At 38.2% G+C, this 27,084-nt stretch overlaps 1 protein-coding gene across 1 annotated transcript; it reads right to left on the reverse strand.

Annotated features, from left to right (window-relative positions):
- Positions 1 to 283: 283 nt before the first annotated feature.
- TMEM47 (transmembrane protein 47) lies at positions 284 to 27,057 on the reverse strand. Its single transcript, XM_081115033.1, has 3 exons — positions 26,549 to 27,057; positions 6,129 to 6,269; positions 284 to 2,228 (listed from the first exon to the last, which is right to left on the reverse strand). The coding sequence occupies exons 1-3, from the start codon at positions 26,772 to 26,774 to the stop codon at positions 2,050 to 2,052; spliced, it is 546 nt and encodes a 181-aa protein (XP_080971159.1). The 5' UTR covers positions 26,775 to 27,057; the 3' UTR covers positions 284 to 2,049.
- Positions 27,058 to 27,084: the final 27 nt, after the last annotated feature.

Genomic DNA, 27,084 nt, shown 5'->3' on the forward strand with positions numbered 1-27,084 from the left:
CTGTTCTGACAATATGCAATTAACTAACTGCAAGACAGTCTGGCCCAGATTTTACTATGTGTATTTATCAAGAAAACTGCTTCAAAAGATTCTATAATACTAGCATCTTTCTGGAAAATGTCCACTCATAGTTTCTTATGGTTCTACATAGAAACATATACTTTTATAAAGGTTTCTCTCTAGGATGCATTTAATCACTTTTGTCACTGATAAAATAAGAATAAGCCTGATACTTCATATTTACTTTGTGATTCTATAGAAAAGTCAGAAGAGGTTTTTTTTTAAGCATTTGAATAATAAAATAGTTTTTTCTTTCTGTTGTTTTGGCAACAGCTCTTAAGACAAGCTGAAAGCAGAACTTTGCTTTGGGAGGGAAAGCAAATTATTAAATACTATTGATGTGGTCCTGCTCTTAACAGAATTTGCAATACAAGAGAACATAGGTGTGCTTTCAATGATTTTCTCCACTGCTTCTTTCTGCAAGAGGGCCAAAACTAGGACATACTGTTTTAGTGTCTTTGTTAACAAAAATAATTATTTATAACTTTTATATTAGAACTGTATATTTGATATAAAAATATGCTTATAATTAAACTATCCAAATTTGTATATTAAACAGGATTAAGATGAACAAGCTTGCAGTATGAGATTAGTTGCAAACTTATTCCCTATTATTGATATTTCCTTATATTTGAACAGTCAACAAATAATTCCCTTAACATAAATCCATCATAATTGTGTGCACAAATCAGTTAGCCCCTTAGTTAACATCAGAGGACCAGGTGATAACCAGATGAATCCCATTCCTCTACTGAGACATTTAGACATTCAAATAAATCTATCACTATTCCTTTATTTTTTAATAAAGACATTTAAAATACTTGAAAAAAGCAGCCTTCTACTTTAAACAAAATGACCAACCTAATTGCTACTCTTTTTTGAACTACAGTGCTTACAGAAGAATCAAAATTTTTAGATTAATACCATTTCAATTGTTTTCTTTATACAATTCTATTAAAACTTTCCAGTGGAATAGCAGAGAATATAGAGCAAAAGCTTTAATATGTACTTTTGTAAGGTAAGTAAGTGTGCATACCGATCTAAGCCTCTTAACAACGCGTACAAGGTTAGTGTTCAAATCACTTCACTAGAGCAAATGTTAATTCTATGTGTAATAGGCAAATGCAAGTGTAGGGCTAGGGAACAACATATTACCATTTATGCTAATGGTCCATCTTCTATAAAAACACTTAAGTTTGTTACATATGCACAATTATTTGCTGTAATGTTTGATAAATGATTTACTGGGTACTTAGGACAAAAGCAACTCATGCATATGTCTTTCTAGTTGCCCCAGGGAAGGTAGAAACTCTCAATTTTCCTCATTCTAGATATGGCTGAGGCACAATTTCTAACCACATAATGAAAAGCACCTCTCCAAGTCTTGACACCTTTCCCAAGGAAATGCTGATTGCCAAAGCATAACCTCCCATTAAAAAGAGTACTCTTGAAGATGGAATATGTACCATTAACAACTTACATTCAGAACTCCCATTAGATGCTGATGGGCAGTTCACTATTCAAGAGCTCACTCAAGCAAAAAACCAATGGCAATTTAGTCATTGGGTGGGAAAAGCAGGTGATAAGGACTCTGACAGTTAAATCCTTGTCAGCGCAAAAGGAACTTCTAAATGTTGCTTATGCCAGCTGCTCCCCTGCAGGCAATAGGAGATTCAGGCATTTCTCATTCCATCTAGTTTCTCACAATGGTTGCTGTCATATAGACCCTTCACTTGTCAAGAAAAATGACAAGAACATATTGGAAGTTTGCAGCATTTGCCTATGTCTAATCAGCTCTCTTAATTTGTGCAGGTCCCTAAAATGGATGTAGAAGCTGGTTATTATGTTGACAGCCAAAAGGCAAAAGATATTAAATCAACTTAGCAAACTGCTTGACACTCCACAAGTGTTTTAGAAAATAGTGAGTTAGAAAAGATGCAGATGTAATCCTTGTTGGATGTTTTTCCCCCCAATGTGAGACTATTGGTTCTAGTAGTAGTCTTCGTAGTTCTTAGGGTTCAGGCAGTAAAGGATGGCACCCCCAAATGAGAATATAGTTGCACCCCACGCCAGGCCATAACCCCAATTGAACTCGTGGTAAATTTTCAAGCTCACAGTTTCAATGAACTTGATTGGGTAAAGAACCAGGCTGCAAACCTGTAAAACAACTGAAAGAAAAGCATATCAAAATTAGAAAAATGTATTTACAGGAAACAGAATAATATAACATATAAATACACATAGTTATGAGAATTACTTTTTAACCAAATAAACATAAAAGCCAAAACATCTGAAGCATTGCTTACTCTAAATAGTATATACTTTAAAATATTAACATTTTTTCTCTGTTTAACACTATTTTTCACAATACAGTAAGAATTACTCTAAATCACCATAATAGGTTTTGGCAAAATAATTAGTGCAATATAATAATTTCTATGGGCACACCAAGAATTACCACTTTACAAAATACATACAGGGGTGAGCAAAAGTGGGCTTATACAAATAAATAAAATAACTAATAAATAATACAAGAATAATCTATTTTGTGTACTTACAACTATAAACCTACTTTTGCCTCCCCATGTATATAATTATTAGTATTATGGCAGGTAGTACTAGTCAAGCTCAACTGTTCCACTATACAAAACCTGTGAACAGCAATCGAAAGTGCCCATCAGCAGATGAGTGGATAAAAAAGCTGTGCTACATTTATACCATGGAATACTAAGCATCAGTAAAAAGAATGATATCCTATCCTTTGAGACAGCATTGAAAGACCTGGAGAGTATTATGCTAAATGAAATAAGCCAGTCAAAGAAAGACAAGTATCAGATGATCTCATTCATATGTGGAATCTAGTGAACAAAATACACTGATGAACAAAACAGATCCAGAGACATAGAAGCAAGGAACAGACCGAGGAATTTCAAAGGAAAAGCAGGAGTGGGGGTTGGGTAGGGGGTGATTAACGGGAACTTACATGCCTTAATGGACACAGACAACAGTGTTCAAGGCCTGGGAAGGACAGGTGCGGTTGTGGAGGGGGTTAATGGGAAAAAAAGCAAATAAAGGGGACATCTGTAATACTTTCAACAATAATGAAAAATAAATAAAATATGGAAGATGAGAAGGAAGCACCCAGTGTGTGTGTGGGGGGGGGGGGAGGATGTTTTCCAACTCCTGATATATAAAGTCAAGTTTTGGTTAAAATGATTATTATTTAGCCCATCTTAAAAATACTGTTAACTCCAAAAGTGTAGCAACAAACAATTAAGGAGTAGGATACAAGAATAAACCTTGATAAAATAAAAAAGATAGTTTATTACATTTTTTTAAAAGAGTAACAGGATGGATAGTGTGCTTAATTAAACTAAAATTCTGTGCTTAAAAATCTATTCTCATCTGTTCTCAGTAGCTGTAAAAGATCATTATTATCAATATGATTAATGTTCCTAGAAAGTCTGTATAGCAGTCATCTATCTTGGGCATAAAACTGATGAAGTACAGAAAATTCATGAGGGCATGATTCCTCAAAATAATTACTTTCAATGAAGCTCTATGTGAGGGTCAAGTGACCTTTCTGGAACCTGATATAAGAATTCTAAACATTTTGCCCTGCAGTTCAACACTGCATGGGCCAGTACTTTCACATTACTATTGAGAGTGAATGGATAAACAGGTCCCTCAAAAAGGAGAATCTCTCAGCATCCAAAACAGAAATCACACCTTGTTTGTAGTTTAAACATCTGCTAAGTTTTAAGTCATTGTTAGGACAACTGACAGCATATTATATAACCCACACGATTTGCAGCCAGTAAGTTCCAAATGTATATCCATTTTTAAAAAATTCAGCTGGCTCTGTGCCTTTGTGAAAGGGCACGTTCATGTTTTAAATGTCTTAAAACTAACAAGCAGTCAATCACTATCAACCATGGGCTATAGGTGAAGAAAATGCCACAGTTACTAAGTTTTTTTTTAAAAAAACAAGGCATTTCTCCTTAAGGTTTCTGTATTCCAGTCACTAGTCAAGTCATGACTGATCCTGGCAGAACAGGACTAAAGTATGAATGTGAATAGGAATAGGAATCTATTTACTCATTGGATAAATTCATTCACTCAATAAATATTTGGATATTTCTAAAGTGATACAGTTTGAGGCATTGGTCACTAAAGTGCTACCCTTATGGGTAGGCAGTCCATTGTAATTAAATACAGAATATGGCAGTTATTGCTAAGGGACATAAAAATACAAGAAAGCAAGCAAACAAGACAGAGGATGCTATGCTCTTTTAGATAGAGAGTTGAAGAAGTCCTCTTTGGAGAGGAGTCATTAGAGCACAGACCTGAATGAATGGGGGGTGCAGGTCAATATAGTGGGGAGTGAGCAATCTGGGGGGGGAAGGTACAGGCAGTGCAAACTCCTGCTGCAGGAGCACACTGGGTGAAGAGAAACATAATTTTCACTAGTTGAAGTACATTAGAGCAAGGAAGGGAGTGGCATGAGATGATAGAAAAGACAGCCAGGGGCCCATTCAGGGATAGACATGCGAACCATGGTCAGGGGCCTGAGGAGTTTGAGTGGGTAAGTAAGTATTAACTGATCTGAACTATATTCTAAAAAGATTAGACTGCTTTTTTGGTGAACCAGCCATCGTTATTCATAATACTTAAGATGTGGAAATAGCCCAAGAGCCCATCAGTGGAAATAAACTAATCTGAGAAAGGCAAATATTACATGATCTCACTTATTTGTGGACTCTAATGAACAAAACTGATGTAATCTTTAGGAGACTCTTTATGTAGTACTATATGATTCACAATAGACCTTTTATTACACATGAGATCAACAAAATATTGATACTATGGTCACCACTTAAGCTTTCAAAATATTTTTTTATAAAGGTGTTTTCTACTCTATTAGAAGTCTGGAATAGGTGCCCAATAAACAGTTGAACGAATGAGTGACAGTAGTGATGAAATACTAGATCTACCAGTATAACTAATATGTGTTCTTGAGCAAGAACACATATATATACTTCAGCCCTTCATTTTTGTAACACCTACATTCTGATCAGTCTTCATTGGTACAAGAAGAAGAACACTGAAATGAACAGCAGGGGGCAGCAGAACACTTCTGATTTTATATTTTTAGCTCAAACTACCCTTCAAATCTTGAGAAATTTCTCTATCCCCTACTTTAAACAGCTTTAAAAAATTCATCTAACAGCCTAGATGATTCTGTCAGTGTCTTCATTATTGACAGTCACAGGGGCTTATTTTGCAGTCTTCAAATCAGATATGACTGACAGGGTAAATTGAAGGGACCACAAGACTATTTCAGCTTGAGTCAAAAAGAACAATATATTCAAAGCTATGCTTATAAATGAAAATTGAAACACACAGAACAATGTACTGGGCTTTTAGTCTTATAAGCCCCCTTTTTAAATAGCTTCCTGACTTTTTGTAAAACCTCCATTTTACCTTGGTTGATATTTTAATCATAGAATGCTTCATAAAATGATGGCTGTTAAATTAATGAGTATGCCATTGACCTCATACAATTCAAATGTCTGATGGTGCAAGTGATACATTATGATTTTACAGTATAACCATGTTTATGTCCAAATAGATTTATACCTCTAAGGATGGATATATATATGTGTGTGTATATATATACATACACACACACACATATAAATTTCTTTCAGTTTCATGTCAGAAAAAAATAATGTTGCCTTAAGATAACCAAGGGGGTTAAATGAGGGGGGAAAAACTGGATGTGAGACAGCTGCAATACATCTGTAATTCTTAAAGTGACAGCCTTGTCAAGAACTATTATTTATTCACCTTTTAGAAGTTTAGACATTGCCACTGTGCTCTGTGAAATGCTTAACACACTAAAAACTGATATGATAAACCTTTAGCCAATTTACCTTAAAATACAACAAATGCCTCTCAATTTGTATGCAACGCAGCAACTGCATACTGCTTCTGCATGAGACGGGAGGGTAGTAGAAAGGCTCATGCACCTTTAATTCCAGTTTGAAAGTAATGAACATATTTACCTGCTGCAAAAAGCATGACGGCAACAGGTCTGTAGAAGCGCCTTCGAGATCCCACGCAGATAGAAATCAAACCCACCAGGAATGCAATGAGAATGATAGCAGCACCGCCCAAGAGTAAAGCCAGAGTAGCAATCTGCCAATCTAGAGAGAAAAAAAGAAAAACACTGCTTTTAAGCAGTAAGTCCTCAAGGAATCAAGAGAACTATGCTCAGCAGCCTTCACCTTGCTGCTGCTAAACGGATGTTAATTTACTGCATGCTAAGCATCCTTTGGGATTTGGAATGTTTTGCAACAAAAATTACTATAAATGTCTTATTCAGAAAAGTTTCCTATGTTAAACTCAGCAGAGTTATTAGACCAGAGGTTTGCCATGCTTTTCTTCCAAGGATACTATTTTAAGCATTCATGCTAAATTTGGTGCCCCCTCCCTGACCTACTTTCCTTATTATTATTACATTTTCTATTGAACTCTATAAAGCTCAGAGATCTTAAGTACAAAAAGTAGAGAACTTGATGAATTTTAATATGTAGTATACACCCAAGTAAATACCATCCAGATTAAGATACAGAATATTTCCATTACCCAGAAGGTTCCCTTGTGCCCCCCCCCCCCAGTCAATAGTCACCTCCCCACAGGCTACTGATGGACATCTATCGTATCTCATATGGAAGCATTTTTCTTGTCTTTAAACTATATATATGTAAATGGTTTGAATTCTTTTATGCCTGGCTTTTATGTTTCTAATATTCATCCATGTTGTTGCTTGTGGCAACAGTGCTTTAAAAAAAATTGCTGTGCTTTCTTGGAAAGCCTTCCTTCTCTCTCTCTCTCTCTCTCTCTCTCTCTCTCTCTCTCTCTCTCTCTCACACACACACACACACACACACACACAGCCTTCCTTTTCACATACACACATACCCACCCACCAAGTTTTTATTTGCCTCCCTTCTTCCCTTCGCAAAAACAACTCCCCAACTCCCCAGCAAATTAGCATTAGGGGGATTTGTTGTTGTTTTTCCTCCCCTCTTTCATTTCATTGTAACCTTACTTTTGTATTTACCACCACAGGAATGGTTTCTGAAATTAGGAATTTCCAGGGATCCAAAATGACCTCTAAATGGCTGATTAGCCCCTTTCGTCATTCATGCACACAGACAGTAAGCGTATACTGATTACTTACCATATGCAAGCTCCTGCACATGGGTACTTTAAGAGTCTCTCATGCCGAGAGAAACATAAACCTCACTGAAATGCATTTGTCATTTCTTATAAAAGAAAGATGTAGAAATAGTATGACGGAAAACTGGCCTACTTTCCATTCCATAAGAAGAGCAAAATGTTCTCTACGAACAAACAAAGTGAATAGATAAAAGCACTATCTAGCTTATTAGGAAGCATCACAGAAAATGATACTGGGGAGAACATTTTTCAGCGGGGGTTGTTTGGAAGTCCCAGGCTGCCTCTTCTGGCTCTCACTTTAATGTATGTGCAGGAAATGAAAATAGACTTTAATCCATGATTAAATTGCCATGTAGTCTATCCAAAGTTAAGAACTCATGATATTTGGATACTGCACACTGAAATTATCTCTCTAGAAACCTTCCAAAGTGCACTCTTTGCTGCTGGAGTCTAAAAGATAAATGGAGGAACCTACAATATCCTATACTTAATTTATTTACATTTGTATATCCCTGCCTCAAGGGTCCTCTTGTATATCCTATTCTAATAAATTCTGGATAATAACTGACATTGGACTGGAATTTGCACTGTGTTCAACAACAAACAAACAAACAAATAAACAAGGGGGAAACAGAACAAATCCACACTTTTTTAAATATAAAGATGAAACACAAAAGTAGAGAACATTTTTTTTTCATGCAACAAAGCCATATAACTTCAAACCAAAGTATATCTGGCTTTCAACTGGAGTTTAAAAGTATAGCCATACTATGGCTTTATATTCTATAACAGCATGTAGCTTTGGATTTTTAAAAAACCCAAAAGAATAATCTTTACATTTGGAAATCTCGAAATTTATTTAAAAAAATTTATATGCATAGCACAAACACTGCACTTTAACAAAACAGAAATCCTTCTGAAAACATAAGTTGAAATTTCTGAGTAATAAATCAAATATTTTAAAAATATATTTTTATTGATTTCAGAAAGAAAGGGAGACGCCCTAACTGGTTTGGCTCAGTGGATAGAGCATCGGCCTATGGACTGAAGGGTCCCAGGTTCAATTCTGGTCAAGGGCATATACCTTGGTTGTGGGCACATCCCCAGTAGGGGGTGTGCAGGAGGCAGCTGATCAATGTTTCTTATCGATGTTTCTAACTCTCTATACTTCTCCCTTCCTCTCTGTAAAAAATCAATACAAATATATTTAAAAAAAAAAAAAAAGAAAGGGAGAGGGGGAGAGAAACATCACTGATGACAGAGAATCACTGATCAGCTGCCTCCTGCATGCCCCCTACTGGGAACTGAGCTCGCAACCTGGGCATGTGTGCTTGGCCTGAATCGAACCTGGGAGCCTTCAGTACGCAGGCTGACGTTCTATACACTGGGCCAAACCGGCTAGGGCATAAATCAAATTTTAATCTTATCAAAGTGTTTGGACTACAGAGAAAATAGTATCTTATCCATCTATCCATTCAGTTCTGGAGATTTTGTTTAAGAGAACCCATGCTGAATACCTTCTAGATGTACTATTACTTTTACTTTATTTTATTTATGTTTTGTTGATAGTATTACAGATGTCTCCTGTTTCCCTCCCCCCCCTCCCCCCTTTACCTTCCTCCTCTCAGCCCCTGCCCACCCTCCAGGTCTTCACCCCCCTACTGCCCATGTCCATGGGCTATGCATATCTATATATATAGTCTATATCAGGGGTGGGCAAACTTTTTGACTCGAGGGCCACAATGGGTTCTTAAACTGGACCAGAGGGCCGGAACAAAAGCATGGATGGAGTGTTTGTGTGAACTAATATAAATTCAAAGTAAACATCATTACATAAAAGGGTACGGTCTTTTTTTTCAATAGTTTTATTCATTTCAAACAGGCCGGATCCAGCCCGCGGGTCATAGTTTGCCCACGGCTGGTCTATATATATATATAAAAGGCTAATATGCTAAGTGTCTGACCATCTGACTGGTCACTATCATGCACACTGACCACCAGGGGGCAGACACTCCACGCAGGAGCTGCTGTGATGCACACTGGCTATTTACAAAGAAACAGCACCATGGACCTGGCACCCACAAAGCAACACTCGGCTTCCCCAAAGTAGGACACAGGCCCCGCTACCACCCCAGAGCCACAACCCACCAAATCGCAACCGACACTGTCAAGACCGAATGGCACAAAATGTGGCTTCCTCTTCCTAGCAACCAGCCTCCTTGGAGTGTCTTCAGCCCAGGAACACAGGTAGAAACATTTTACACTTTAACCAAATGTCTGTGAAGCATTCTCTGTGGCTTACCTCATTTGATCCTCAAAGAAGTACGGGAGTAGGTAGATAGGAGACTCGGTGGAATCCTATTTTCTATTCATTAGCCAGAAAACAGAGATTTAGAAAGCTCAGAAACTTGACCTGACTGAAAAGAAATGGTGGACCTTGAAAATGACTTCAGCTTTCCTTACTGCACAGAATATAGTCAAACACTGCTGCAGTTAAATATTTTACCCTTTGTTCTCCCTGCGTGATCTACAATAATAATCTGCTTTGTGTTGATATTTACTGGTGTGTTGCTGACAATTACCTGGAAGAGAAGTTGGGGTGCTTCACTGGGCTGGAAAAAGTTTAGCCACACTAGAAAGCAGGTCTAATTAAGCAAGTTTATTCTATATCTATAAAAGGCTAAGTTGAATCTCACATGCTCGATAAAGCTCTCGCTGGTGCCAATTGCACGCGTGTTTTGATCTGTTATTGCCAATCGTGAATTTGGTTGACACTTCTATTATAGAGAAAGGGCAAACAGCAATATTAAAAATTTCTTCTAATTAATTTCCTTTCGATGTGCATGAACTCGTGCATTGGGCCACTATTAAGTATATAAGTTCTGTGGTTTATCTCTTCTTGTCTCCCCAATCCTCACCCTGAGGTATGTCAGTTTGTTCCATGCCTCCATGCTTCAGTCTTATTTTGTTAATGCATTCTGTTCATTAGATTTCACAAATAAGTGTGATAATGTGATATTTGCCTTTCTTAGATTGGCTTATTTCACTTAGCATAATATCCTCCAGCTCCATCCATGCTCTTTCAAAGGGTAAGAGATCCCTCTTTTTTACAGCTGCATAGTATTCCACTGTTTAAATGACCCACGGCTTTTTTTATCCAGTCATCTACTGATGGCCACTAGGGCTTTCTATGTACAACATCATGTCATCTGTGAATAATTGAGAGTTTTACTTCCTCCTTTCCAATGTGGATGTGTTTTATCTCCTCTGATCACTGTGTCTAGGACTTCTAGGACCATGTCAAACAGGAGTGGTGAAAGTGGACATCTTTGTCTTGTTCCTGTTTGTAAGGGAAACACTTCTAGTTGTTGCCCATTGAGCATTAGGCTGGCTGTAGGTTTGTCATATATGGCCTTTATTATTGAGGTTATGATCCCTCTATTCTCACTTTTCTGATAGTTTTTATCAAAAAAGGGTGCTGGATTTTGTCAAATGCTTTTTCTTCATCTATTGATATGATCATGTGATTTTTTTGTCTTTCAATTTGTTTATGTGATTTATCACATTTATTGATTTGCAAATATTGTACCAGTCTTGTATCCCTGGAATCAATCCCACTTGGTCATGGTGTATGATCTTTTTAATATATTGCTGGATCTGATTTGCTAATATTTTGTTGAAGATTTTAGTGTCTGTGTTCATCAGGGATATTGGCCTGCAATTTTCTTTCTTTGTAGTGCCTTTATCTGGTTTTGGAATTTGGGTAATGCTGGCCTCATAAAATGAGCTTGGAAGTGTTCCTTCCTCTTAATTTTTTTGGAATAATTTGAGGTGGACAGATGTTAGTTCTTCTTCTTTGGTAAAATTCTCCTGTAAATCCATCCGGCCCAGGACTTTTGTATGCAGGGAGTTTTAATTTTATTTTTTATTTATTTATTAAGGTATTACATACGCGTCCTTATTCCCGCCTCCCCCCCCCCCCCCGGCCCCTGACTCATGCCCTCATCCCCCTGTTGTCTGTGTCTATTGGTTAGGCTTATATGCATGCATACAAGTCCTTTGGTTGATCTCTCCCCCATACCCCCACCCTCCCCTACTTTCCCTCTGAGATTTGACGGTCTAATCAATGCTTCTCTGTCTCTGGATCTGTTTTTGTTCATCAGTTTATGTTGTTCATTACATTCCATAAATGAGTGAGATCATGTGATATTTCTCTTTTTCTGACTGGCTTATTTCGCTTAGCATAATGCTCTCCAGCTCCATCCATGCTGTTGCAAATGGTAAGAATTCCTTCTTTGTACCACAGCATAGTATTCCATTGTGTAGATGTACCACAGTTTTTTAATCCACTCATCTGCTGATGGGCACTTAGGCTGGTTCCAAATCTTAGCTATGGTGAATTGTGCAACTATGAACATAAGGGTGCATATCTGCAGGGAGTTTTTAAATTACTGGTTCACTTTCATCAGTAGTTATTGGCCTTTTCAGGTTTTCCTATTCTTCCTGATTTTTTTGTATATTTCTAGGGAGTTGTCCATTTTGCTTAGGTTGTCCAGTTTGTTGGCATATAGTTGCTCATAGTATTTGCTTACAATCATTTGTATTTTCATTTTGTACTATTACTTTTATAAAATGATTATGACTTTCACAACTTCCTACGAATGATTTTAAATAAAAATTTCAAGGTATCGCCCTAACTGGTCTGGTTCAGTGGATAGAGCGTCGGCCTGCGGACTGAAAGGTCCCAGGTTCGATTCTGGTCAAGGGCATGTACCTTGGTTGCGGGCACATCCCCAGTAGGGGGTATGCAGGAGGCAGCTGGTCGATGTTTCTCTCTCATCGATGTTTCTAACTCTCTATCCATCTCCCTTCCTCTCTGTAAAAAATCAATAAAATATATTTTTTAAAAATTTCAAGGTATCTATTTGTATCTAAATCAAGATACAACTAAATATTTACTCATTTAAAAAATATCTTAAAAGTACAATAGAATATTTTATTCTGATAAGCCTGTTCACATTACCCATTATGCATAAAATGCTATAAATGTGACTATTTCCACTTTCAACACAAAATAAATCAGAAATTAATTTTGGTCACTTTCTCTACTTTAAATATCCTCAAAGAATAGCTAAACCACACATATATTTGCATTTTATAAAGATAGACAAAAAAGGCAAGCTTTCTCTATAAAGGTCCAGATAGTGAATATTTTCAGGTTTGTTGGTTATGATCTCTGTTGCAACTACTCAGCTATGCCATATAGTGTGAAAACAGCATAGACAATACATAAACAAATGAGCATGACAATATCCCAATAAAATTTTACATAATTTTATATAAAAACAGGTGGTGCACTATTGGGTTGGGTTTTTTTTTTTCGGGGGGGGGGGGGGAGGCGGTCCATCTTTTTTTTTTTACATCTTTATTGTTGAAAGTATCACCTATCTCCTTTTTTCTCCCATTGACACCGTATAGGCCATCCCTGCTCCCACCACTCTATTGTTTGTGTCCATGGGTTATGCATATATGCATACAAGTTCTTTGGTTGTTCTCTTCCTACCTACCCCTACCTTCCCTCTAAGATTCAACAGCCTGCTCCATGTTTCTATGTCTCTGGATCTATTTTGTTCAACAGTTTATTTTGTTCATTAGATTTGGTAGACTGGCTTTGATCCTCCGAGTGTAGTTTTCTGACCCCTGGTCTAGACTTTATGTACCATTTTAAATGTCTAACCTTTTTCTAGGTAAAGGTCTCTCAGACAATAATAAATTCATAGTGAAGTTGATTTGATAAATGAATAATAAAGGAGTACAAAGTAATGGTTATCCAATTTAGCAAGAGAAAACTGTAAAAAAATCTTAGATAATGTTAAACTCCATTAAAATAGTAATACTTTATTCCATATGGAACACCACATAAAATGCAATAGAAGCTGCCAGGAGAATAACAGTTACTAAAAGGGTCCAGAACCTAATTAGAAAGGGAAACTCTTCTAGCACAGAAAATAGTTCTAAAAAGTAAATGAATACACTGAGTTCTGATTTTCTTCTAAATGTCCTATATTTCTTTTTAGTAGTAAGGGTTGTAGCTAATGAGAAAGTCACTCTGGACATAAAGTTAAAAAGGCATGTCACCAGCATCACCACCTTTGTGATACTGCTACCCTTCCCTTTGGTCCAAAACCATAGATATGCCTCCTCAAACAGAAAAGCCATTTTATTTTCCAAGAGAGACTAGAATTGGGCCATTTTTGCCACTCTCCTGGCCAGAGGCTGGGGCTCAGACTGAAGTATTGAGGCTTTATCTCTGGTGGACCATGCCAAGTTTGGGGATTGTTGTCATTATATCCATTTGGAATGATTCACTCAGGCAGGCTGCCCAGGATCAAAGCTCTTAACTCGCTGACCAGATGAGCATCAATCAGGAAGCTGAAAGAGTGGTTCGATACGGCTATCGCAGTCAAAGAAGCCCCGGGCACTTTTCAAGGTTCAGCACTATCCATTTTGGAGCTGTGAACATGCTTATGCTATTGTTCTCTTTCAGTAAACAACTAGAATCCATTGTCCAAATATTAGGGCCTGCCTCACAGGTGAGCTAAAGTGAGGGACTATGTAGATTGGCCTGATACCATTTCCCTCTTTCTCACTGAACAAGATTAGAATATGGGGAATTTAAAAATGAAAAATACTTTTATAGATACCTACTAATTGCCATTAAAGTAATAGGCTAGGACTTATGTTTACTGATATTTACTTATCTATCAAATGTAGATTTGAAATATATATATGATATTTTGTGATATACTTATAGGATGGGCAATTTACAGTGATATAATAAAGACTAGAAAAACCTGTCTCCACATTAATGGTTTTTCCATTAGAAGATTTGCATGGCAGAAATACTTACTATCTCATATTCAGTGTTGGCAAAACAAATTAAAATGTCATAAAATTCTTAATTTTCAGCCCCATTTCTTTAAAAAATCATGTTTTAAGTTCTCATAATTGGTGAATTTCTATATCAATCTTAGTGTCCTAATTTTATAGTCCTCACAGTATTTAGTCAGATGAAGTGTTAAAAGTCCTTAGAGATTTATTACTCTGCATTAGTTTTACACATTTCTATAAATGACATACTCATAGTGAAGTGGAGCAGTGAAAAGAAATAAGCTCTGCAGAACATCAATGGCCGTGGTGCTGTTTTACAAATTGCACTGCTCTGCACAATTAAAGCTGGTTCAATGGCAGGCCAGCAGATTTGAAATCTGAGTTACGTTTCTAAGACCTGAGAGAACAAGTGAAAATTACTTTTGAGGGAGAAATGTATATTTTTTTTTTTTGTCCATAAACCCACGAGGGCTCAAATGTGCTGGGAGGATGTTCTAGATCCAGAAATCAACCCAGAAAAGAGGCTGCCATCATATATATCAGGTTCCAATTGAGAGTATTTTGGCAAAATTGACACAGTGGACGCACTGGAGCAGCTGTAGGCAAACTACGGCCCGCGGGCCGGATCCGGCCCATTTGAAATGAATAAAACTAAAAAAAAAAAAAAGACCGTACCCTTTTATGTAATGATGTTTACTTTGAATTTGTATTAGTTCACACAAACACTCCATCCATGCTTTTGTTCCGGCCCTCCGGTCCAGTTTAAGAACCCATTGTGGCCCTCGAGTCAAAAAGTTTGCCCACCCCTGCACTGGAGGCATGGAAACTGCACCTAGGAAAGCCAAGACTCAAGACAAGTGTGTACTTCTCCAGTAGTGCTTTCTCTAACAGGAAAAAAGGGGGGGAGGGACCCATGAATGAATAGATGTTATACTCTTATATGTTATACTTTGCCCTGTAGTTACAGAACAAAAATTGAGCAGTCCTTTTGTCATAATGAGGGGAGAGCAGAGTTTGCCACCACAAAATACACCTTTTGGGGGCTATTGATTATTTTAAGCTAATTATTTTTAAGAAACAAAAAACTCAGGAAACAACTTTGACCTGCCCCCTAACTGCCTAAAAGAATTTAGATAGAGGGCCTGCTCCAGGAAGTGAGCTATCATCAGAGATTAACTATAGTTTAATCTGATCTAGGGTGTGACAGACAGGGAGGCACCTAGCAAGGCCCTTCCTTGACCAAGTCTTCTAGGTGCCCCATTGTTAAAGAAGGCCCAGCAAACTTTTGTTTACCAAACATTTGCTTTTCATCTCCCTGTGAACTGCCTTCTTCTCTTTGAAGTCCAACCACTACAGTCCTCACTCCTTAGCACCAGAATGGCATATAAACCTCAACTGTCCTATTTGTCCTAGGGCCCCATATTCTTATGGAACCACCATAAGTACATAGATAATGAATTTGCTTATTTTTTCCTGTTAATCTGTCTCATGTCAATTTAATTCTTAGGCCAATTTAGATTTGCAGCCCCTCCACACCCCACAACAAAATCAAGTCCAAAATTAATATGCAACACAGGAACTAAACTCAAATCCTCTTTCAAGGTATTTTTATTAGCTGGCACCAGAAGTTCCAATGTTTACAAATGCTTTAGTATTCTGCAGAATTGTGCAGACTTATTTTACAGTCTCACATGACAGTTTTGAAACCACCACTGCATTATGAAAATTCTATTGGCCATATTATAACTGCCAAATCGAAGAATTCCCATTCCCTTGGGAAATTCATGATCAAAATTTACTTCTGATTTTCAGGAAAGGCAAAATCTTGATGATGATAAATTTTCCACACTTTGGAGCCATGGTTAATGCACCACACCAGTACCTAAAGCTTTCTTTCATCCATTTCATTTCAAAACCTTTAACTTGTCAAACACTGGCTAATTTATCTCTGTAGATACTGCATATAAGCTGAGATTAGTTCTACTGCATGTAAGTCCCTAAGCACCCAACTGCCACTTTTTCTAGCATATTAGATATAATTAAAAATAATGAAGAAACCGATTTTAACCTTAAAATTCAACTCCCAGTTTAGGTAGGGTAGTATTTCCCTAAACGTATTCTAATATTTTAATGCATGATTCTCACTTTTCTATATCATATACTAAAATAATATTGATTTTTAGTAATTTTTTAATCCTCATCCAAAGATACATTTTTATTGATTTTTAGAGAGGAGGGTGAGGAGAGAAAGAGAAACAACGATGTGAGAAACAGATCGGTTGCCTCTCATACACGCCCCAACCAGGGGATTGAATCTGCAACCTTTTGGTGTGTGGGATGACGCTCCAACCAACTGAGCCACTGGGCCAGGGTTGATTTTTAATAATTTTTGTTATCACATTCAAATTTGCCAGACATGCACTTATGTTTTCACTTCTGAATTCCCCAAAAGGAAATTATATGAACCAAAATGACATCCATGACTGCAATCAAACTCATTCTCTATTCAACCTATCATCTTGTCACCACCTCCCATAGGGTTCACCTACTACCTCTCCCCAATTCACCCACATGGACTGGATCATTTCACTCAAACCCTGCAATATTCAGTTCTTCTAAATACCTTTATTCACGTGTAGGACACATTTTTAACAATACATTTAAATTTATTTTAGTTATGTTGGTGAGAACTCAGAAAGCAAATTCAGTATTGCTAATTCCATTTTGTCATCAGAAATTGGAAGTATTGGAATGGTTTATGGTTGTTTAAGGAAAAGAAAGCTCAGTTACAGAATAACATTTTAAACCCATATTCCCCAAGATATCCATCTCTTCACTAAAGACTATGTCTTTTCCCCAACTAGTTCACATGGTCAGAAATTATGGCATTGAATTATTTTCATCAAATGTAATGTAAGAATTTATTTGCCTCATATATGGAGAATGAACCAAAATGGTGCTGTTATTTTGTGCAAAAGGAACACAGAAATATTTCTGAAGGTATCAAATGATATACTTAACTTTTTAAAGTTAGTCTGTATGTGGCAAATGAAGCGAAACACCAAAACCATTATTGAGGGAGTTTAAACTTTGTTTTTTTGGCTACATTGCATTTTGACCTAAATCCATCAGCGCTGCATTAATTTTCCACGATCCCATGAGATGGAGTCACAAAGAGAGCAAAAAAAATAAAATAAAAGATTCTAATTTCAATAACTAAAATGACCACCTCTTTTTCAAACAACTGATAGCAAAACTAACATTCTTCAAACAATTATTTAAGGCAAACAATGCTGTCTTTTATAAAAATGACCAACAATATAGACACTACATGCACTGGACTACACAATATGAAGTGATAATAGCAGAGAAGCACCTATTTTACATAGCCATGTTAATCAAATTGTAAACAATAGAATTTAGTGTCCTACTCTTTAGCTCATTTATGGATAAAAAAATGTGTCAAAAGTACAGTCCCGACCTAATTTTAAGTACATAAATGACTCGGGTAACCATCCAAATTAGTGATACAACAAACTCAAGTGACCAAAGTGCTGATCAATTTTGCCAACATTTTGGAAAATTCTGGCTGCCCAAAAGTACCAAACAGGTTATTAATTGTCAATCCATGACAATTTTGTTCAAGCCTTTTGAGTTGCTTTGTAGTGATGTTAGAATAAACAAAGCAGCATTTTAGTTGCTTCACTGACTTCTATCTTAGGAAATTTGGTGGAAATGCAATTTATCACCTAAATACCATAGCATATGGGGTTTTTACCCAAAATAAAGCCATTGTATACAAAGCTTAGCAAAGAGCCTTGCTATTAAAGCAAATTTCAGTATTTAGACAAAAGGAAAGACACCTTCACTGCTAATGACTGCTGTTTCTTCCAATGTACTATATTAGAACACTTTCATTAGCATTTGGTGATAATTAATATTATCTAATGGGTACAGGTATTTCTCAATAGTAATTTCTAATCATAGTACTTCTATCAAGTTGTGATGAGTCTGTTACACTGAACATTATTTCTTCATTCTTCAGAAAAAAACTAAGAAGGTGACAATTGGAAAACTTGGCTATTTTGAAAAGCAGGAAGAAGAAAACCCACACCAGGAATAGGAGGGGTAACCTTTCTCTAAGCAACTAAAAAGGTTTTGTGATGGATTTATGGTAGCTCATAACAATCAAAGAGAAGACAGCCTGACAGTCACCCACGATCAGTATTAAAACACCCTCTTAGTAAATAAATATGGAAGGATAAAATTGGCAAGCAACTGTCCCACCAGTTTCCTGTTAGCAAGCTTCTTTAGATGAGATCCCTTATATCCTCCTGCAGAAGTCAAACTTAAATATCCTTCTTTCCAGAACTTTGCACATTTATATTATTTCATTAATTTGTTTCATTCATCACCTTACCACCTAGCAGCACAGTGACACAGAACTGACTGGATGACTTTGTACCAGGATAATGCCTACTCCCTGCTAGGAAATCAATGAATATGTGTTGGTAAGTCAACTCCTTGGGTACATATGAAAAGACAAGGAAAGAGGGGAAAAGTCATTTCTATCTCTAAGTCACCTAATGGTGTTAGGAATAAACCAGGTTGCATTCACAAAGCACTATGGCAGCATTTTGATGAATGCTTGGTTTAGGGACCTTAAACATGACAGCAATAAAATCTTCTTTGATAGAAATTTGAGTTCTTCTGTGGGTGTTCCTTTCTATGCATAGAGAACATGTGACTCAAGAAGTCCTGACTTCTATTTTTTACCATCTTTTTGCCTACTAAACATTTATTTTGAAAAGACAGAATCAGTATTTGTGACATTATCTTGAAACATGGCTCATTAAATGATCATTTTAAACCTCAAAAGTTAATAAGCTGGTAGAGACAAAAATTATCTCCTAGATATTTTTTCTTTGTTCTTTGGGAACCATGGTACCATATTTTTGTAGGATGTTGTTTTGTTTTGTTTCAATGGGAGTCTTTGGTGCCAAAGGCAAGATTACAGTAGAATAGAAAACTGATGATCTACTTGTATCTCAAAATCCCATACAAATATAGGAGCAAAAAAGGGCAAGGAAAGGTGTTCTTGTCTAATTTTTAAGGGAGATGATCCAATACTTTGACAAAACTGGTAAAGATTTACATGTCAGTGGTTTTGACATGTGAGGATGAAATTCTGCTCAAGGGAAAATCAGTCTCTTTTGATAGATAACTGTATTTAAAAAAAATAAAGCCAGAATATAGTAATAAGTTGATATAGTAAAATGTATATCCATTTAATCCATTTAAGAAGCGTACATGGCTGGCTTCCACATATTTTTGGAATTATTTTTCAACTTAAAATTAAGTCGCTGTTTTAAAGTACCATATCATGGAGAAACCTAAAGAAAAAAGTCTGATTTTTAAGGACTAGCCATGGAAACACTGTAAATTTGGTGATAATAAACATCAAAAACTTAACTAACTTATCAACATAAGAGTATTTGAAGACTCTAAATTCTATGTGAAATCAAATTTTGGATGATAATCTTATAAAAAGTAGATGTTGCCCTGGCCAGATGGGTGTATCCAGTACACCAAAAAGGTTGCAAGTTTGATTTCCAGTTGGGCATATACCTAGGTTTCAGGTTTGATCCTGGGTTGGGGCACATATGGGGGAGGGAGACAACAAATCGATGTTTCTCTCTCACACTGATGTTTTTCTCTCTCTTCCTCTCTCTGAAATCAATAAACATACCCTTAGATGAGGATTTTTTTTAAAAAAGTGGACATCTATTTCCTGTGGAGTCCTTAACCTCTTCATCCAAAATTTGGATTGTTGCATACATGACAGTATGCAACAATCCTTCAAGCAGCGAGACAGTTATCTGAAATATTACAGGAAATTTTGAAAACCGACCCTGCAAAAATACTACAGCTACAACTACAATCTCCCTATAGCGTCTTTAACATTGTACCTTGACTAATTTTTCTTAATATTTGCAATAAATTTGATTGGGCAGAATTATTTTTAAAATCTTTCCTACTCCAAATGTGCTATGGTTCTTTGATTCAGTATATGGGTAGTTATTAGGCAAATAATTATGTTACTTATTCATTTTTTAAAAAGCAAACAAAAAACAACTCTACAATTCCAATACCTTTCAAGTGCTACAAGACCTGGCTCCTATCTGGAATTTTAATGTTTTAGTATTTGTTTACAAAACATCTCATCAGACTCACAAAACTTTTTTTTAATACTAAAATTTTATCATGCAACATGAACTAGCAGGTTACAGTCCAGATTCTTAAGTCACTTTGAGCCTTGGTCATTTGAGACTAAATCAAAGATGATCTAAGGTTATACAGAGAGAAAAAGTTCTCTATTTGTGGACAGGTTAGGTTCTTGAGCTCATTTGATTCCAAATCCAAATTAACTGCCTACAAGTGAGCAATCATTAAAGCCATGTGTAGATTCAGGGTAGTTTTCGACCTAGCCAAACATTATTTATATAATCTATTCAAAGTTCTTAAGAAAAGAAGCTATGCAGTTAGTTGTCTTTGTTCTTTGGAGGCAATAAAGTAAGAATGCAGATTTGTAGTTAGACTCCAGGATCAAAATATATGCTGTAAATGTGGCCCAAAAGCATCTCCTATCCTGCATGCTCTTCTATAATGTGACATTGTTGTCAATCCATCAAGAGGTGAAGTCCAACTGTCCTCCCCTGGAATCTGGGCTGGCCAGATGGCTCCTCTGTGATGTTCCAGGCTAGTTCAGACAGAGCCTGTTTCTCTTGGGACCCTGGCTCTGAACAAACACACTCATCCTGTAAGAAGTCCAATTACCCTGAGACTACCAAGCTAGAAAAGCCAGTCCCAGTTTAATCCAGTCTCCCAGCCATTCCCACCAAGGTGCCAAACCCAGGGAAATGATTTGGAAGACGATCCTGTAGTTCTAGATCTTTTCCTTCAAGTCATCCTCCGCTATGGCCCCAGACATTCTGGGGCAGAGACAAGCCATCCTCATTATGCCCTATCTGAATCCCTGACCCAAAGAAGTCATGAGCACAACAAAATAATTATTTTACACTACTAACTTTAGGTGTGGTTTGTTTCCCAGCATTTGTAACTAGAACACTATTGGAGAAATCCTGTCTCTACCACTGACTGAGAACTTCGTAAATTTACAAAAATCTCTGGTCTCTTCAAAGAATATAGGAATAGCATTCACTACTGTGCAAGTTTATTGTGACCTTGGGAATACTTGAGATGTCTGGCCTGTAAGAGTACTGAATAAAAGGCAGCTTTTATTTCTGATCATGATCTATCTACCAAGAGTACTATTAAATGCTAGGTAATGCATATCAAAATTTAAACTTGAAACTAACAATGTACTTCATTGTTTAATGCAAAGAAAATGTGCCCTTTAAGGGGGAAAAAGTCCTTAATTATTGAAAAAATCACCTTGGGTTTGTTTTTCTGAATATATACAATAAGGAAGAAACATAACCTTAATGAGCATGTACTTTTGTATATTTAATCGTCATAACAAACCATTTAAAGACATTAAGTTGTATGCGATCACGTGATTGGTAAGTGGCCAATTTCAGGGCATTTTGAAACCAAAGCCTCATGTATTCTTACAAGAGTACTCGACCCTCCTACAGGATCATGTTATAATTTGGCATAGTTCATATAGAAGTTTACTGTGGTATTTAAGTAATGTATTCAGGGACTTACTTTGAAGCACTGATAATCCTTTTCACTAACATATCTAGTAGCACTGGATGTGTATTATGGTCTGGCTGAGTAGTCTTACTATTAAACAGAAACTTAAAAGAAATTCCTAAAGGGTACTCCTGACAGCAAGCTAAATCTATTGCTTAAGATATGTTTTTGATTGTTTTGAAATGTTTTATGAAAGGCCAGGCTTCTCACACACCCATCAAATCCCTTAGCTGACAAAGATGGTTCTAAATGGCTCCCTGGAGATTACAACCATTCTATAAATATGAGCAAAAGAGGAATTATATCTGCCCACAAATTAAAATGTCCTTCGTAAAAGTCAATTTCAGGAACTTGAAAATCTTTTTTTTAATTTATCTTATTTTTCCTATCACCATTTATCCCCTCTATGCCCTCTTCCACCTCCAACCCCCTCAATCACCCCACAGTCCATGTCCATGAGTTCTCTTTTTGCTTTTTTACTCAATCCCTCCATACCCAACATCCTCCCAAATCTTAGGAGATATTAAAAGAAAATCATCATGAAGATCTCGACATATGTTATACTTGGTTTTCTCTGGTTTATTACTTGAGAAAGTTTTGGTGCTAAATACTACTCTTTGCATAATTTTTCCATAAATCTGAGCTGTGTAGGTTAAAAAAAACCCAAAGCATTTGTTCTGCTTATGTTCTTTTGCAGGAAGCTGGAAGAGGGTTTCACTGCTGTGACCTCCAGGGTTGCTGAGTATTTGTAAACATGCATCAATATCAACTCATTTTAAGCAACAAACTGAACCTTCCCTGGAGTAAACTCCATTATGAGCTTTCCCAAAGAACTGCTGTCTTCCAATGAAGGTATGGACTTAAAATATGCACAGATGATATCTCTCTGAACTCAGAATCACTGTATCTCAGATTTTCTAAGGTTTGCAGGTGTTTAGGCATTTCAATTTATCTTAAACTACCAGTAAAGATAAGTTTTCTGATGCCTTTTAAAGTGGATTTTTATACTACCATTTTAAAAAGTGAGCTACATATAAAAAGCCCTCTTAAAAGAACCTCTTGTCAACTGAAAATAATAATATTCACCTGTTATTAGCGTATGGTGCACTGTCATTTCAAAACTGCCGGTGACTCATGTTACAAATGCAGCTATTTTTAGGACAGAGCAGGAATGATGTTCACAATATTCCTTGAAAAGGAATCAAACTATTTGATCAAGTATTCTGCAGATGGAAAAATGGATACACTTCTTATATCCCAAAATTACTCTCAGAAAAATGTGTTCATTTGGCCATCTGCGTGTCCTTGCTTTTTGCGTAGTTAACAAGTCACACAAACAACAAAACAATTTGCTTCACATGAAAGCTACATATTTATGAATCTTAAAGAAGAAATGTAAAACCACCCTAGAGGTTATACAGCACGTTTGATATCAAGTTCAGGGCAGCAGCACTCTTGCATACACTTCAGTAATCCTACTTACAGGTAGGATTCTCCTGTAATTGCTATTGCTGTGAAACCCTAACTATGTTCTTTAAAAAAGTTATTAAAACTAAATGTGACTAAGCAAAAGTCGAAACATAACTATCATTTAAAAAATTAAGACTAAACATGAATTAAAAGGTTTTATTAAAAGCCCAAAATCGGTAGTGGGGAAAACTATCCTTAGAAAGAAATTCTATGGCCAGCAGCCATGTGAGTACTACTGATTCGAAACTTACTAACAAGCATACTCTATTATTTCTTTGTTTGTTTGTTTCCACCGCAAATGGCAGCCAATTAGCCGCTTTCTCATTTGTGGAAAACTTAAATCTTAAAATGGACTGTCCTCCATACACTGAATTGGGACACAGGAGAAGAGCATTAGTGCTGATTGACACCGGGATTACTGGTTCCTACTAGAAGTGCTGACGCAACCTTCAATACACCAGGACACAAAAGGCATAGTTCTGCTTTGGCTTAGAATCATAAAGCAGGTTATAAGCAGCAAATGATGCATATTTGGTACCAAAATTAAAATGCAGCTTTAAAAATAATGGCCGAGGGGAAAGTTTCTGTAGAAATTGGGCCTAAGTAGGACAGATTGTCGTCAGTAGAAACATTCCTGAAATTTCCCTTCTGTAAATACAAACTGGCCTCTTCACGGCAGTTTTAATTCTAATTAAGACAAAGGTTTTTAATTAAGCCCTGAAGATCCTGGTGAAGGGCCTTCTGTAAAACTGTCCTTGCTGGTTCCTCCCGAGGTAATTCATTTTGAGAGACAATGAAGTGGATCTATTAAAATCTTTAGAGAAGACATTTCTCTCCCTGCTTTCTGCTACTCCACAAAGCAAACAGACTGAGAAAAGCTGCTGGCCCCTTGGAACATGCAAGAAAAGCACTGCTCATTTTAAATTCAAGCTTCCTCCTTCGTTTCAAAACACCAGTGGATACAGGCTTTAAGTCCAGAACATGGGAAGAAAACTGATTTTGTAAAGTGGGAGCTTGAGCAATTTTCCATATTGTTTCAATCCCCCCCCAACCCCCCCCCCCACACACACACATACACATACACACCACCTTGGGGAGACGAAAATGAACTGCTACTACATAAAGAAAGCCAACAACTTGTTTCAGATATCCTTAAAAATGCCATCTCTACTCCCCACCCCAAACCCCATTTGCTTATGAAGTATACTTTTTCTAGGATGAAAACTAGTTGGGAAGCAAAATAAAACTAAAGCTGATTTTCAGGAACCCAAACAGAAGTCAATGCTGGTGTATGAGTTTCAACATGAGGGCGGAATAACGGGTTGAGGGAAAACATCAGAAACTGTACCTGCCTCTGATTTCTACCTTGCCTAGTCCTATCATCACTACTTTTGCATTAAGCTCTGGTCTCCCTGCTTCCTGGCCTGGAGAGGGGAAAAGAGAAGATAATGAGTATGGAGGCAATTAAGGAGAGATTAGCCAACCCTGCATACTGCTCCACAAAATGAGCTGGCTTCTCCCCATACCCCGCATTCCTGGCCAAGAGAAAGGGATCCTGGCCTGAAAAGAAAATGGGACTTAAAGCTGGTTTCTCTAACCTAGCTGCAAAGTCTTTATACAACCAGGGGGCTATTATTTGAGGAGACAGTGGGAAAGGGGCAAAAGATTCACGTTGCTAAGGAGACACACTGAAGCTGGCATTCCTACATAAATTTCCATTTCTATTGAAGAGGAGAAAGAAAAGATATTTTCCCCAAAGTTTATTTGGATCCCCTGGTTACTGAAGAAAGGCATTTTACCGACTTATTTCATCTTTAGTTGTAAACAACCAACCCTGAAAGAATTAAAGGCCTAAATGTTGACCTCCTGCTGCCAACCAGTCCCCTCCACAGTGAATTAAGTAACAAAACCAAAACCCTTCAATGGAAATTTTGAGGAACTATCGAAGAAAAGGCCTTTTGTAAACAGAAAAATCAATTTTATGGCCCAAACTTAACCAAGTGAACTAATCTCTCTTATAATAAGAAACCAAAGACAAAAGTCAATCAGATTCTTGTGGCTGTTGTGTTATTTCAACTTTCTTGGAACTGGAAACGTTTCCAGCAAAGCTTTATAAATAGTCCCAAAGACATGAAACTGGCACGAAGGAATTTAATGAGTTTTTCAGGGGTGCGTTTAAGTGCATAAAATCACAGGCAGGTCCTCTCTCTCCATTCCCCTTTCTCTGTACGACACCGGCTGAAGAATCAAGATTAGCAAGGAAAAGGGTTTGCAGCAAGAAATCAGAAGTTGGCAGATTTCTACTACGGGCGTAACTGGGGTACAGGGGAAGGCAACTGGGGGTCAAGGAGAGAGTAAAGCAGTAAAAGCCCCCATGGGGCTGGTAGCCCGAGTAACTACCTTTGTCTCCAACCCCCATCTTTCCATTTGCAGCTTTCAGTGCTGGCTGAAAAGGGTACTAAGTCCCAGGCTTTTGTGAATAGTTCATGAAGAGAAAAGAAAGGAAGGTCTGGAGGAGAGGGGAGGTTCTTGGACTGGGAGAGAAGAAAAGGCAACTCACAACCAAGGGCAGTGTCACCATAAAAGGAAGAGAAATTAAGCCTGTCCCTCTCCCAACTCTTCACATCCCCCCAAAATGCCAGGAAATAGAAAGTCCGAACCTAAACTTATTGGGGAAAAGTCAGGTAAAGTGGAGACAAGGCAGAAACGCGGGCACCAAGAGGTAAACTCGGGCGGTTTCCCGCGAAGAGAGAGGAGGGAGAACAGAGCGAAGAAGACCGAGAGAGAACCCAGGGCATCCCGGTGAAGTTGGGTCGGTTTTGCTTTTCCCTTTTCAAGGGGGGCGAGGAAGCCACAGACGCATGGTTCTCGCCTTAAGTGATAACAATGACCCCAAAGAGCATACATGTTACTCCAGAGCCCGAGGAATGACCACGGGAGGAGGGTGGAGGGCGCGGGACATCGCATGGGTTTGTGTGGCCACTAGGATCAGGGAGAGGGCAGGGGTGGACATCCGAGGATGCGTGTAGGGGCCAGGATGGAGCGGGGCGGACAAGGGGAGGGGACACAAAGTGCGGGGCAGAGGCAGCGGCGGTCCGGGCAGTGGGGCGCGGGGCAGTACGGGGCGGGAGGAAGGGATCGCGGCGCGCCAGGCCCTTACCGCTGCTGAGCGTGGACTCGCAGTCCCAGTTGTCCAAGCTGGCGGGTTTCCGGCAGGACTCCCACAGGGACAGGTAGTACTGGTGGTCGGCCGTGACCCAGGCCGGGCTCAGTACGGCCCCCAGGTCCAGACACAGCGCCAGGAAGATGCACACCAGCCCGACCAGCTTCAGCGGGGTGAGCACCGACACACGCACCTCCTCCATGCCGCTGCCCGCCGAAGCCATGCCCCGGGCGCCGCAGTTAGCCGGCCCGCCGAAGGCGAAGACGCCAGGCGGGTCCGGAGGGCTGGGTTCCGGACCTTCCTCGAAGGGAAGCAGCGGCTCCGCGGGGCGCGGGAACTCGCTCCCTTGGGGCTCCGCGCCTCCCGCCGCCGCGAAATGGGGGTGCGGAGGTGGCCGGCCGAGGCGGAGGTGCTCAGCAGCCGCAGGGACGCCGATCCCACCGCGAGCCTTTGCCACCGAACCCGCGCCTCGATCTGCCCGCGCTCGCCGGGTGCCCGCTCCGCCCCGGCGCAGTCCCGCTAGCTCCGCCCCG

The sequence above is a fragment of the Myotis nattereri genome (assembly GCF_964212035.1).
Source record: "Myotis nattereri genome assembly, chromosome: X".
NCBI lineage: Eukaryota > Metazoa > Chordata > Mammalia > Chiroptera > Vespertilionidae > Myotis > Myotis nattereri.

What these genes read in the sequence shown, in the direction of transcription:
- TMEM47 (XM_081115033.1), bottom strand. Translation starts at nt 26,774, where the DNA reads ATGGCTTCGGCGGGCAGCGGCATGGAGGAGGTGCGTGTGTCGGTGCTC. An exon ending in CGAGTCCACGCTCAGCAGCG is followed by an intron (nt 6,270 to 26,548) that starts GTAAGGGCCTGG and finishes TTTTCTCTCTAG; the next exon opens with ATTGGCAGATTGCTACTCTG. An exon ending in CGTCATGCTTTTTGCAGCAG is followed by an intron (nt 2,229 to 6,128) that starts GTAAATATGTTC and finishes CTTTTCTTTCAG; the next exon opens with TTGTTTTACAGGTTTGCAGC.